The sequence below is a fragment of the Zonotrichia leucophrys genome, chromosome 8, assembly GCF_028769735.1.
Source record: "Zonotrichia leucophrys gambelii isolate GWCS_2022_RI chromosome 8, RI_Zleu_2.0, whole genome shotgun sequence".
Classification (NCBI taxonomy): Eukaryota; Metazoa; Chordata; class Aves; order Passeriformes; family Passerellidae; genus Zonotrichia; species Zonotrichia leucophrys.
In genome coordinates this window covers 29812337-29824600 of record NC_088178.1, presented here as the reverse complement: position 1 = coordinate 29824600, position 12264 = coordinate 29812337, and the positions used below count along the sequence as shown (strand labels likewise).

The window sequence follows — 12264 nt, the reverse complement described above, 5'->3', positions numbered from 1 at the left end:
GGGCTGGGAGCTGGGGCTGGCTCTGTGCCCATCCTGCTCCCTCTGGCACAGGGCAATGCCCTGGGAGCTGCTCCTGGGTGAATGTTCACTGCTCTCTGGACTGAATTTAAGCTGTTTTCGGTTGGTTTTCTGTTTGTTTGGCCCATTAACCCACTTTCCAAGCTGGGTTTGCCCTCCTGGCTCTGTCAGAGCCCTGCATCCCCCTCAGTGTCTCCGGGGCTGGTGGCATTCCAGGTTTTCCTGCAGCCTCCCCTGGATCCAGCGTGGCTTTGGGAAAGCTGGGGAGCATCCCAGGAGAGCCAGGGTGGCACAGCTGGCACAGCACATCAGGGAATTGCAGGGGCTGCAGCTCCCAGCCCTGGAAGAGGCACAAGGACTTAAATCTTCTTTTTTTGGCAAGTACAGGGCGCCCCATAATTCTTGTTTTCTATGGAATGAATCACTCTGAGTTTGTGACCCACTAAAAGAATGGAACTGTAGAACATTGGGCAGTGTTCATGAGTTTTAAAGGTTGTCTTACCCAGCACCTTTTTCCAGGTTGTCTTTTGGTTTTAAAAGAATTGTTTTTAAGCTTGGTTAAAAAACTTTTATTGAAATAATGTATTTAGGAATTTTTGTACCCTAACAGCTTCTCTAGACACTGACAGTGGGGTTTTTTAGGAGATACTTGCTTAAGCTGAACTGCTGTTGGGCAAAGCTGAATTTGTTGGAATTTTCTGGAAGTTTTTGGATGGGAAGGAGATTTTCTGTGAGGGTGCAGCTCCAGCCTGGTGTGGAGCGAGTCAGCTGCTGCCTGCTCCAACATCCCACTGCTGGGGCAATTCCAGAGCCACAATTCCCCCTTTTTGTGGGATTTTGTGGTCACTGCAGGCAGTTGGGTGTCCTGGAGCTGCCCCTCTGCACATTCCCCCTGTGAGCACAGTCAAAAAGAAATCCCTGATTATTTTGTCTCCCAAAATTCCGGTAAAACCTTGGCTTTGTCCAGGGGAGGGAAGGTCACAAACCCTTCCTGGTGTGCAGAAACCCCCCAGTCCCAGCCAGATGGGGCTGCTGCTCCCAGTTCTGGTTCTGGTTCTGTCCTGGTTCCCAGTGCCCAGGTGCTCCTGCCCTTGCTGCAGCATTCCCAATTCCCAAATCCCAATTATCTCTTTTTTCTCCCCCGTGTGCTCCAACTGCACCGTGCTGAGGTCACAGCCAGCAGGGTGATTCTGCCAGAGGGGTTTTTATGATTTTCTGTTTGTTTTTTAATCTACTGGTTAGATTTGCAGTCCTAACAGAGAAGGATTTTTAAAGCTTTTTTTTTTTTTTTTGTCCATGCTGGGATCCTGCTGGATCCTAAACCCTGGGAAAGCCAAGAATTCCTCTAACAGTATTTTCTATGCTATTAATTGACTAAAAAACAAATGTTTTCTATAGAGAATCTATTTACAAAATGAGCATTTTAGTGATGAAAACCTGAATGTATGGCAGGCTGTGGATGTGAGGAATGAGAGCAGAAAGGATTTATGTGCCTCTGTATTTTTGTATTTGCTTCCAATAAACCAATGAACCAAAGCTGCTGCTGCCTCAGCCTCTCTTCCCTCGTGGAGGGGATGGGAATTCTGGGTTTCCAGCTTTGAATATTCCTTGGGAAGGGATTTGGAAACATTACTGGGAATGAAGGGAACAGCTGGAAGGTGATGCAGAAAAATGGGTTTTGTTTCCATGGGTTTCAGTAGCAGAGTCACTGCTCTCCCAGCCTCTCAGAGGGAATATTCCACCCCTCTGGAGCAAGGAAATCAGGAATTTTGGATGCAGACAGTAAGTTTAAAAATATTTTAATAAGCTTTTCCAGAATTGCAGAGGGGGAAGGGGAGGAAGAGGAGGGAATTACCGACAGTGCAAATACTGTGTGGAAAAAATGTATCCAACAATCTGTGGGGTTTGTGTGTGTGTGGGGAATTTATAGCACATTGAACCCTCTGGGAAGCCCAAGGATTTCCTGTTGGACTGGATTCCCAACTGTACAGAAGGTTTGGAAAATGAAAGCAAAGTTAGCAGATTTCCAGGATTTTCAATAGCTTTAGTAGTGCAATGACTTATCGAGTTACAGTGGCTGCAGTTTGAAACATGAACAAATATTGTATAAAACACCAGCATAAACAAAAGGTAAATTAGAATTAAATATTCTTAAAGTCTAGCTGAGCATTACATAGTGGATTATGGAATGTCAGGTCTCTTCTAAGTATCACCAAAAAAAAAATAAAAATAAGGAAAGATAAAAAAAACAAAGCAACATTCCTGAAAATATACACAGTGCTGGATTTCACACACGAGCCTGAGACAATTCACTTGGAAACTTTCCTATGGAGTTTTGGGAAGTGTTTCCAACTTGCAACCGAGAACAAAGAGCATCAAAATGAAACTGCAAATAGGATTCTGCTTGTGTGGAACCGTCCTTGAGGTGCTGCTCACGACCAGAGGGGAGAGTTAACAGCACCCTCTGCCTCAGGCATTAATCACTGCGTTCCTTAATTAACACAGGCCTCCATTAATGAGCCTCACCCAGAGGCCCTCCAGGAGCAGGGCTGGCAGGCAGAGCTGATCCTTCCCCAGGGTTCTGCATCCTCATCCCGGGGCTTGGCTCGCTCCTGATCACAAAGTCCAAGGGAAGGTCAGTGGAGAAGAAACCGAATCAGCCCCAGCCCTCAGCACTGGCGTTTGGCTCGAAACACCCATTTCACACCATGCAGTTCAACCATAAAGAGCATAACCCTGCAGAGAAAATAACCAGTGAAGGATGAACAGCACACCTGTGAGGAGGAGGAGGAGGACACGGGGTCAGCAATGGTACAATTAATTGAACAATTAGCCCGGATTTGAACAGAGCAGAAGTGGAGCTGGGCTGAAGAAAACAACCAAACAAAACCAAAGGGAATTGGGATTTCAAACGTTCCTGATTGCTGGATGTAAATCCTACACCCACACCTTCAGTGGTGCTGCTGGTGGGTGCCATCACCCCACTGCCATTGATTGATGAGGAATTTTTGGTTCTCACACCAAGCTCAGTGTGAATTGCTGCTCTCCCCTCTCCAGGTGAGCGTTCCAGCACAGAATTCCAGCATTTCCTAGGCTGGACAAGGGCTCCCAGTGCAGCCTGGTGTGCTGTCAGCAATTCCAGCCAGCCCCAGCTGCATTTCCAGCCCCCCTCAGCCCCTCTGTGCTCCCTGGATCCCAGGGCACAAACCAGGGCACAAACCAGGGCACAAACCAGGGCACGGTGCAGCAGCTGGACCTGCACAAGGTTCAACAACTCCAGAATTTGGCTGCTGCGAGATTTCTGAGTTCCAAACAAAGGGAGAAAGAAAGCAAGGAAATGTGTGCAATGCAAGCAGCATGCTTAACCAAAACTGAGACATCGTTATTTGCCATAAAACAAGAAAATAAAACACGCTTCCAAAATCAAATGCCTCCTAACCATTCTTATGTTAATTATTTACCAGTTTCTGGGAAGAAAATTAACACGTTGGTGATTAATTTTTAACTCCATTGGTTTGGTTTGGTTTGGTTTGGGTATTTTTTTTGTTAGTTTTTTTTTTTAGAAAAGACTTCAGCAAAATAAAAGGAAGCTGACATTAGACTCAGGGTATCAACTCTCTCATAAAAGTTTACCAACTGTACAAGGTAAGAAAATTATACAAGCTTTTGTTTTAAGAAAGGACAGTTCAATCAAGACATAAGTACTGTAAAAATCTTTCAAAGGCTACAAAGAAATCTGGAAAAATACAGAATGTATTTCTTTAGCCCAGATAAAGAATATGGAAAGACATCATTGATGTCAACAATTTTACATAGACAAACCTGACCTGGTTTATTTATTTACCTTTTAAAACTTCTATATATAAAAATAGTTGTGCTCATAACTTTCAGGATTCATGAGGGTTCCTTAATGATGGGATGACATTTTCCTCTCTCCAGCAGGAGTGGAAGTCTCTGTGCCTGCTCTGTCTTGGCTTTTCCTGTTTTATTTTAACTTCCTGCAAAGCCCCAAATGCTTTGTTCACTTGTACACTGATTAAATGCTGTTTTATACATTAAATGCTGTATTAACACATTCTTTAATGTATTAGGCTGGGAATATTTTTGCAGCAACTCACTGCTTTGTTCCTTAAATATTTAAGAGCCTTTTTATCCCAGAACTGCGGCTGCCAGCTCTGAGAAATTCAATATTCTCCTGCTGCTTTTCAGCACTGAAGAAAACCAAATCATCGGATCTTTAGAGCCGACTAGAAGGTCTCAGGAAACAAAAACAAAATCTCAGATTGTTTATGGAACTGGACTTTGGAAGGTAACCCATCAACCCTGAAAATTTTAGACACCCAGAATTTACTCCAAGGAATAAAATCAGCTCCCAGCACTCAGTCTTCCAGCGTCTCCAGCTCCTCCAGCTTCCCGTGGGAATTGGTTTCCTGGAAGAGCTCTGAAGCACCCGGGCTCTCCTTCCCATTGCTGTTCATTCTCCTCCTTTTCAGAGGCCTCTCGCTCTTCTCCTCCAGCTCAGGCTCGTTCCTGGGGGTCCCTCTGGGGTCGCTGGGGAGGTTTTCGGGCTCGTAGCCGTTGGTGTCCAGCTCTGGGTGAGGCGTTTTCTTCCCACTGCAGGGTCCATTGGCGTGCAGCCCCTCGGGCCTGGCCTCCTCCTTGCCTGGCACCTCCCCTGGGCCGTTGGCAGAGACACCTGCAGGGACAGAGACCCTTCAGCGAGGCCCAGCAGCACCCCCTGCCTCAGGAGAGCACAGGCTGGGCTCAAAGTCATTGAAAATCGGGGGTTTTCTCCTTCTCACTGATGTGCACACAACTGACACAACCTATGGAAGTGCTTAAGAGGAACTGAGAATGTCCGGAGTCTCAGTGGGCTCTCCTCAGGAAAGCAGAATTTGAACTCAAATTCCTTAAAAATCCAGTTTTTCTCCTTCTCCTCACTGAGTGACTGATGTGCACACAACTGCCACAGGGAATTCATGGAAGTGCTTAAAAGGAAGAGAATGTCCTGGAATCTCAGGACCCCAGTGAGCTCTCTTTACCTGGGCTGGGTCAGGAAAGCAGAATTTGCACTCAGAATTCATTTAAAATCAGGGGTTTTCTCCTTCTCACTGAGTGACTGATGTGCACACAACTGACAGAACCTATGGAAGTGCTTAAAAGGAACGGAGAATGTCCTGGAATCCCAGGACCCCAGGTGGGCTCTCCTCAGGAAAGCAGAATTTGAACTCAAATTCATTTAAAATCCAGGGGTTTTCTCCTTCTCACTGAGTGACTGATGTGCACACAACTGACAGAACCTATGGAAGTGCTTAAAAGGAACAGAGAATGTCCTGGAATCCCAGGAGGGCTCTCCTCAGGAAAGCAGAATTTGAACTCAAATTCCTTAAAAATCCAGGGGTTTTCTCCTTCTCACTGAGTGACTGATGTGCACACAACTGCCACAGGGAGTTCATGGAGTGCTCAAGAGGAGCAGAGAATGTTCTGGAGCCCCAGGATGCAGGTGGGCTCTGCTCCCTGGGCTCTCTGTGCAGCTTCCAGGAGATTTCCAGGCTCTGAGTGATTTCCAGCTCCTCCCTGGCTCCTGCCCCATTCCCAGCCCTCAGAGCAGCTCCTGAGGAGCAGCAGGAGCTCCCCAGGCCCAGCTCCCAGCCCAGGACTCCCCACAGCCCTGGAGTTTCACAGCACAGGGCACGCAGGAACCCACAAACCTCAGGTCACAGGAAATTCCTGTGGGCATTTACCTTCCAGACAAGGCCCTTGCCTAAATGCAAACATGGAGGGGTTTTAAAAACCAGTTTGAACTTGAAATAGGCTGCTTGTCTGGGGGTGCTCACCTGGAGAAGAGGAGGCTTTGGGAGAGCTCAGAGCCTTTTCCAGGGGCTCCAGGAGAGTGACTTGGGACAGCACACAGGGAATGGTCAGGGACAGATGGGACATGGGGAGAGAGGAACAGGAGCAGCCTGGGAGGGGCTGGGATGGAATTTCCAGAGGAGCTGTGGCTGCTCCATCCCTGCAGTGCCCGAGGCTGGCTGGGAGCAGCCTGGGATGGGGAGTGGCGGGGGATGGGCCCAGGGCAGGCTGGGATGGGGATGGTGCCCTGGCAGGGCAGGGCAATGGGGATGTGGGCAGGGCAGGGAGGGCAGGGGGGCTTCCAGGACAGCCTGGGATGGGATGTGCCCCTGCAGGGCAGCCCGGGATGGGGATGGTGCCCCTGGCAGGGCAGGGATGGGGATGGGGTCTCCCAGGCCCCCCCGAGGCCCCCTCACCGTTGGGGGTGCTGCCCGAGGCGCACTCCTCCCGCTCTGATTGGCTGGTGCTGCTGTTGGAGGCCGTGGGCGGCGGCGACGGGGCCCGGCTGGAGGCGGCGCTCTCGCTCTCGTCCAGCAGGCGGTCCATGTAATCCCTGCGGGACAGACAGACAGACAGACAGAGCTGGGACAGGATCCATGGAATCCCTGCGGGACAGACAGACAGACAGAGCTGGGACAGGATCCATGTAATCCCTGCGGGACAGACAGACAGACAGACACAGCTGGGACAGGATCCATGTAATCCCTGCGGGACAGACAGACAGACAGACACAGCTGGGACAGGATCCATGTAATCCCTGCAGGACAGACAGACAGACACAGCTGGGACAGGATCCATGGAATCCCTGCGGGACAGACAGACAGACAGACAGACACAGCTGGGACAGGATCCATGGGATCCCTGCGGGACAGACAGACAGACACAGCTGGGACAGGATCCATGTAATCCCTGCGGGACAGACAGACAGACAGACAGACACAGCTGGGACAGGATCCATGGAATCCCTGCGGGACAGACAGACAGACACAGCTGGGACAGGATCCATGTAATCCCTGCGGGACAGACAGACAGACAGACACAGCTGGGACAGGATCCATGTAATCCCTGCGGGACAGACAGACAGACAGACACAGCTGGGACAGGATCCATGGAATCCCTGCGGGACAGACAGACAGACAGACACAGCTGGGACAGGATCCATGGAATCCCTGCGGGACAGACAGACAGACAGACAGACACAGCTGGGACAGGATCCATGGAATCCCTGCAGGACACACAGACACAGATGGGACAGGATCCATGGGATCCCTGCGGGACAGACAGACAGACAGACACAGCTGGGACAGGATCCATGGAATCCCTGCGGGACAGACAGACAGACAGACACAGCTGGGACAGGATCCATGTAATCCCTGCGGGACAGACAGACAGACAGACAGACACAGCTGGGACAGGATCCATGGAATCCCTGCGGGACAGACAGACAGACAGACACAGCTGGGACAGGATCCATGTAATCCCTGCGGGACAGACAGACAGACAGACAGAGCTGGGACAGGATCCATGGGATCCCTGCGGGACAGACAGACAGACAGACAGACACAGCTGGGACAGGATCCATGGAATCCCTGCGGGACAGACAGACAGACAGACACAGCTGGGACAGGATCCATGGAATCCCTGCGGGACAGACAGACAGACAGACACAGCTGGGACAGGATCCATGGAATCCCTGCGGGACAGACAGACAGACAGACAGACAGAGCTGGGACAGGATCCATGGAATCCCTGCGGGACAGACAGACAGACAGACACAGCTGGGACAGGATCCATGGGATCCCTGCGGGACAGACAGACAGACAGACAGACACAGCTGGGACAGGATCCATGGAATCCCTGCGGGACAGACAGACAGAGCTGGGACAGGATCCATGTAATCCCTGCGGGACAGACAGACAGACAGACAGGCTGGACAGGATCCATGTAATCCCTGCAGGACAGACAGACAGACAGACAGAGCTGGGACAGGATCCATGTAATCCCTGCGGGACAGACAGACAGACAGACAGAGCTGGGACAGGATCCATGGGATCCCTGCGGGACAGACAGACAGAGCTGGGACAGGATCCATGGGATCCCTGCGGGACAGACAGACAGACACAGCTGGGACAGGATCCACCAATACCAAACCATTCCAGTAAAAATAAATCCCATTTGTGCACAAAACCCTCAAAGGGGTCAAGCTAAAACCAAGTGAGAAACTCCAGAGCCCAAGGCATTCCCATCTGTGCCATTCATCCCAGAGCTCCAGCTCAGGGCAGGATGGAGATGGAAACAAAGGGAGAAGGTGGATGAAACCCTTGGATGTGGTGGGAGGGCTGGAGCAACTCCAGAAACTTCTCCTGACACGTAATTATCCTGGAATTCCAGCCTGAATTCCCTGAATTTATCTGCAAAATCATTCAAGAGCAGACAAGTCCAGTCCTTAATGACACTGCTGCTGCACCCAACAGCAGGGAGAGACCCAAAAATGTCTCATTTGGGGAAAAAATGGAAAATAGGGAAAAATGGGGGGAAAAAAATGGAAAATAGGGGGGGAAAAACCCACCAAGAGCTGGAAGGAAGGGGCAGCCAGGCAGCCCCTGCCAGGTAAGAAATTCTCTGTAACACCCACAATGTCCCTGATGGCACTCTGGGTGTCCCAGAGCCCTGAAATGCTTGGAGGAACAAAAATATTCCAAAGAAGGATCAAGAGAGGAGCCAGGAAGAAATGAGGAATGAAAGGAAGAGCAAAGGAGCTTGGCAGGAGGCAGTGGAAAGAGTGGGCAGGGATGGGAATGGGAAAGCAGCTCTGGAGAGCCCAAAATCCCCTGGGATTGGTGTTGTGCTGGCCAGAATGATGGACAAACAATGCACCACAAATTCCACCTGGAAATGGGAATTCATGCTTTTGTGGGAAATATATTTAATTAAAACAAACATTAAAAAAAAAACCCTATTAACATTTAAAAAGTAAACCAACCAAATCCTAACAGAACTCAAACTCAGATTGCTCCTCAGTGTTGGCCTTGCCCCACATCAATGTACTTTACACATTATTTATGCACACTTATGACATTTTTTTACACTTTGGCTGTTTTCCTGCTGCAAATTAGGCTCTGAATCCCTGAATTTTCAGCTGAGAGGAAGACAAAACAAAGACTGAACCCCCAAAATGATGAAATCAGGCCCATCTTACGTGACCCCAGGGTGCAGGTTGTATTTTTTCTTCCCAAAGCGGGTCTGCTGAGCGAAGAAATCGTAACGTTCCGACTTTTTCCACATGTAATAGAAAGCCACACACTCCCCCACCGAGCGGGTCCGCACCTGCAGCACACAGAAACAAGCCTGGCTCAACTTCTGCTCCAAAAAATCAGCATTTCTAGCAAAAAAATGTGAAATTCCAACTGTATGCTGCGTGGAAAAGGGGAAATTCTTGGGGTAAAATATCCAAATTGAGAGGGAAGTTCAGGGTGTTGTAAAAATATTGGAGAGAAGGAAAGGGAAAAGGGAAAAGGGAAAAGGGGAAAAGGGAAAAGGGAAAAGGGAAAAGGGAAAGGGAAAAGGGAAAAGGGAAAAGGGAAAGGGAAGGGAAAGGGAAGGGAAAGGAAGGGAAGGGAAGGAAGGAAGGGAAAGGAAGTTTGGGAAGGAAGGGAAGGGAAGGGAAAGGAAAGGAAAGGAAAGGAAAGGAAAGGAAAGGAAAGGAAAGGAAAGGAAAGGAAAGGAAAGGAAAGGAAAGGAAAGGAAAGGAAAGGAAAGGAAAGGAAAGGAAAGGAAAGGAGAGGAAAGGAAAGGAAAGGAAAGGAAAGGAAAGGAAAGGAAAGGAAAGGAAAGGAAAGGAAAGGAAAGGAAAGGAAAGGAAAGGAAAGGAAAGGAAAGGAAAGGAAAGGAAAGAAAAAGGAAAAGGGAAAAGAAAGAAGAAAGAAAGAAAAAAAAGAAAAGAAAAGAAAAGAAAAAAGAAAAAAAAGAAAAAAAAGAAAAGAAAGAGAAAAGAAAAGAAAAGAAAGAAAAGAAAAGAAAAGAAAAGAAAGAAAAAGAAAAGAAAAGAAAAGAAAAGAAAAGAAAAGAAAAGAAAAGAAAAAAGAAAAGAAAGAAAATTCAAGGTGGCAAAGTCCTAAGGTGGGCAGAGCAGCTTTAGGAGACAGGATTTTGCAGTTTTGCACTTCCAGTTACAAATTCTGGGCTTTGAGAAGGTAATTTAGATGTAAATATTGGGCAAAAACTGAGGAGGAAAAAATTCCTGCCTGGATCCATCCCTGGAAGGGTCCAAGGCCAGGCTGGAGCAAGCTGGGATATTGGAAGTGTCCCTGCCCATAAGATTTTTTAAGCCCTTTCCAACCCAAACCATTCCAGGGTTCTGATTCAACAGCAAAAATGAAATAATTGTGTCCATTTCTTTATGAAGGACAAAATTTATTCATAATTACTTTGCTTTAAAATGTAGAAAGTGAGAATTGCATCCAAATTTACCTTATTTGCCTGAATCACGTGGAAATCCTTGCCATAGACTTTCAGCCCTTGCTCAAAGTTCCTGCACTCCTCTTCTGTCCAAACAGACAATTCTTCTACAGCAAAATCAAAAATAAAAAGCAATAAAGAAAAGAGTTCATGAAGAAGTGACAGAAAAGATCTGGGCCCTTTCTCCAGCTGCTGATTCCATAGGAACCAGCCCAGGAATTTCACTTTTTGGTATAAAAATGGGAATTCTGCCTTGGAAGGACCAGAGTGGGAAATGGGAGCAGCTGGTTTGTAGGGACTCCATAAAGAAAATCTGATCTGGCCTCATTGATCCTTCAGGTAAATCCAATAGTGGGGGAGCAAAATAATCTCATTTATTGCATCCCTCCTGCCCTGGGATGTGCCCATGGAAAGCTCTGGAAGCTGAGCTCCCCCATGGTTTGTAATGTTATTTTTGTAAAATAAATGGTTTATTTGCTCCTCTATTTAAGATTATTTCACTTTATGTGTCAAGGTTTTTAATGCTACACTTTGTAAAATAAAAAATTAATTTGCTCCTTTAGTTAGAATTAACTCATTTTACGTATCAGGGATTTTAACCTTATACTTTGTAAAATAAAAGGTTTATTTGCTCCTCTATTTAAGATTATTTCACTTTATGTGTCAGGGTTTTTAATGCTACACTCTGCAAAATAAAAAATTAATTTGCTCCTTTAGTTAGAATTAACTAATTTTATGTAGCAGGGTTTGTAATGTTATTTTTGTAAAATAAAAGGTTAATCTGCTCCTTTATTTAAGATTATTTCACTTTATGTGTCAGGGTTTTTAATGCCACTCTGTAAAATAAAAAATTAATTTGCTCCTTTAGTTAGAATTAACTCATGTATTGGGGTTTGTAATGTTATACTTTGTAAAATAAAAGGTTTATTTGCTCATTTATTGAGAATTATTTCGTTTTATGTATCAGGGTTTTTAATGCCACACTCTGCAAAATAAAAAATTAATTTGCTCCTTTATTTAGAATTAACTCATGTACCAGGGTTTGTAATGTTATACTTTGTAAAATAAAAGGTTTATTTGCTCCTTTATTTAGGATTATTTCATTTCATGTATTAGGGTTTTTAACCTTATACTTTGTAAAATAAAAGGTTAATCTGCTCCTTTATTTAAGATTATTTCACTTTATGTGTCAAGGTTTTTAATGCTACACTTTGTAAAATAAAAAATTAATTTGCTCCTTTAGTTAGAATTAACTCATTTTACGTATCAGGGATTTTAACCTTATACTTTGTAAAATAAAAGGTTAATTTTCTCCTTTATTTAGAATTAATTCATTTTATGTAGCAGGGTTTGTAATGTTATACTTTGCAAAATAAAAGGTTAATTTGCTCCTTTATTTAGGATTATTTAATTTTATGTATTAGGGTTTTAAATGCTACACTCTGTAAAACAAAAAATTAAATTTCTCCTTTATTTAGAATTAACTCATTTATAACATTTAATGTTATACTTCATAAAATCAAAGGTTGATTTGCTTCTTTATGGAGAATTATTTAATTTTATGTATCAGGGTTTTTAGCTATACTCTGTAAAATAAAAAACAAATTTTCTCCTTTATTTAGAAATAACCATACATTTTATGTATGGTTTGTAATGTTATACTTTGTAAAATAAAAGGTTTATTTGCTCATTTATTGAGAATTATTTCGTTTTATGTATCAGGGTTTTTAATGCCACACTCTGCAAAATAAAAAATTAATTTGCTCCTTTATTTAGAATTAACTCATGTACCAGGGTTTGTAATGTTATACTTTGTAAAATAAAAGGTTAATTTGCTCCTTTATTTAGGATTATTTAATTTTGTATACTAGGGTTTTAAATGCTACACTTTGTAAAATAAAAAAATAGTTTTCTTCTTTATTTAAAATTAGTTTA

General features: G+C 45.3%; 1 protein-coding gene across 4 annotated transcripts in view; it reads right to left on the bottom strand.

Moving 5' to 3' along the window:
- Positions 1-1800: 1800 nt before the first annotated feature.
- Positions 1801-12264, bottom strand: part of MIER1 (MIER1 transcriptional regulator) — a 47480-nt gene continuing 37016 nt past the window's right edge. For 3 of the 4 annotated variants that reach the window (XM_064719754.1, XM_064719752.1, XM_064719750.1), the window contains 4 exons: positions 10342-10436; positions 9071-9198; positions 6288-6424; positions 1801-4714 (listed from right to left, as the gene is read on the bottom strand). In XM_064719754.1, coding sequence (XP_064575824.1) covers positions 4398-4714; positions 6288-6424; positions 9071-9198; positions 10342-10436 — 677 coding nt within the window. In that variant the 3' untranslated portion in view covers positions 1801-4397. The remainder of the gene's footprint in view (positions 4715-6287; positions 6425-9070; positions 9199-10341; positions 10437-12264) is intronic. The other variant, XM_064719751.1, reaches the window with a different exon arrangement.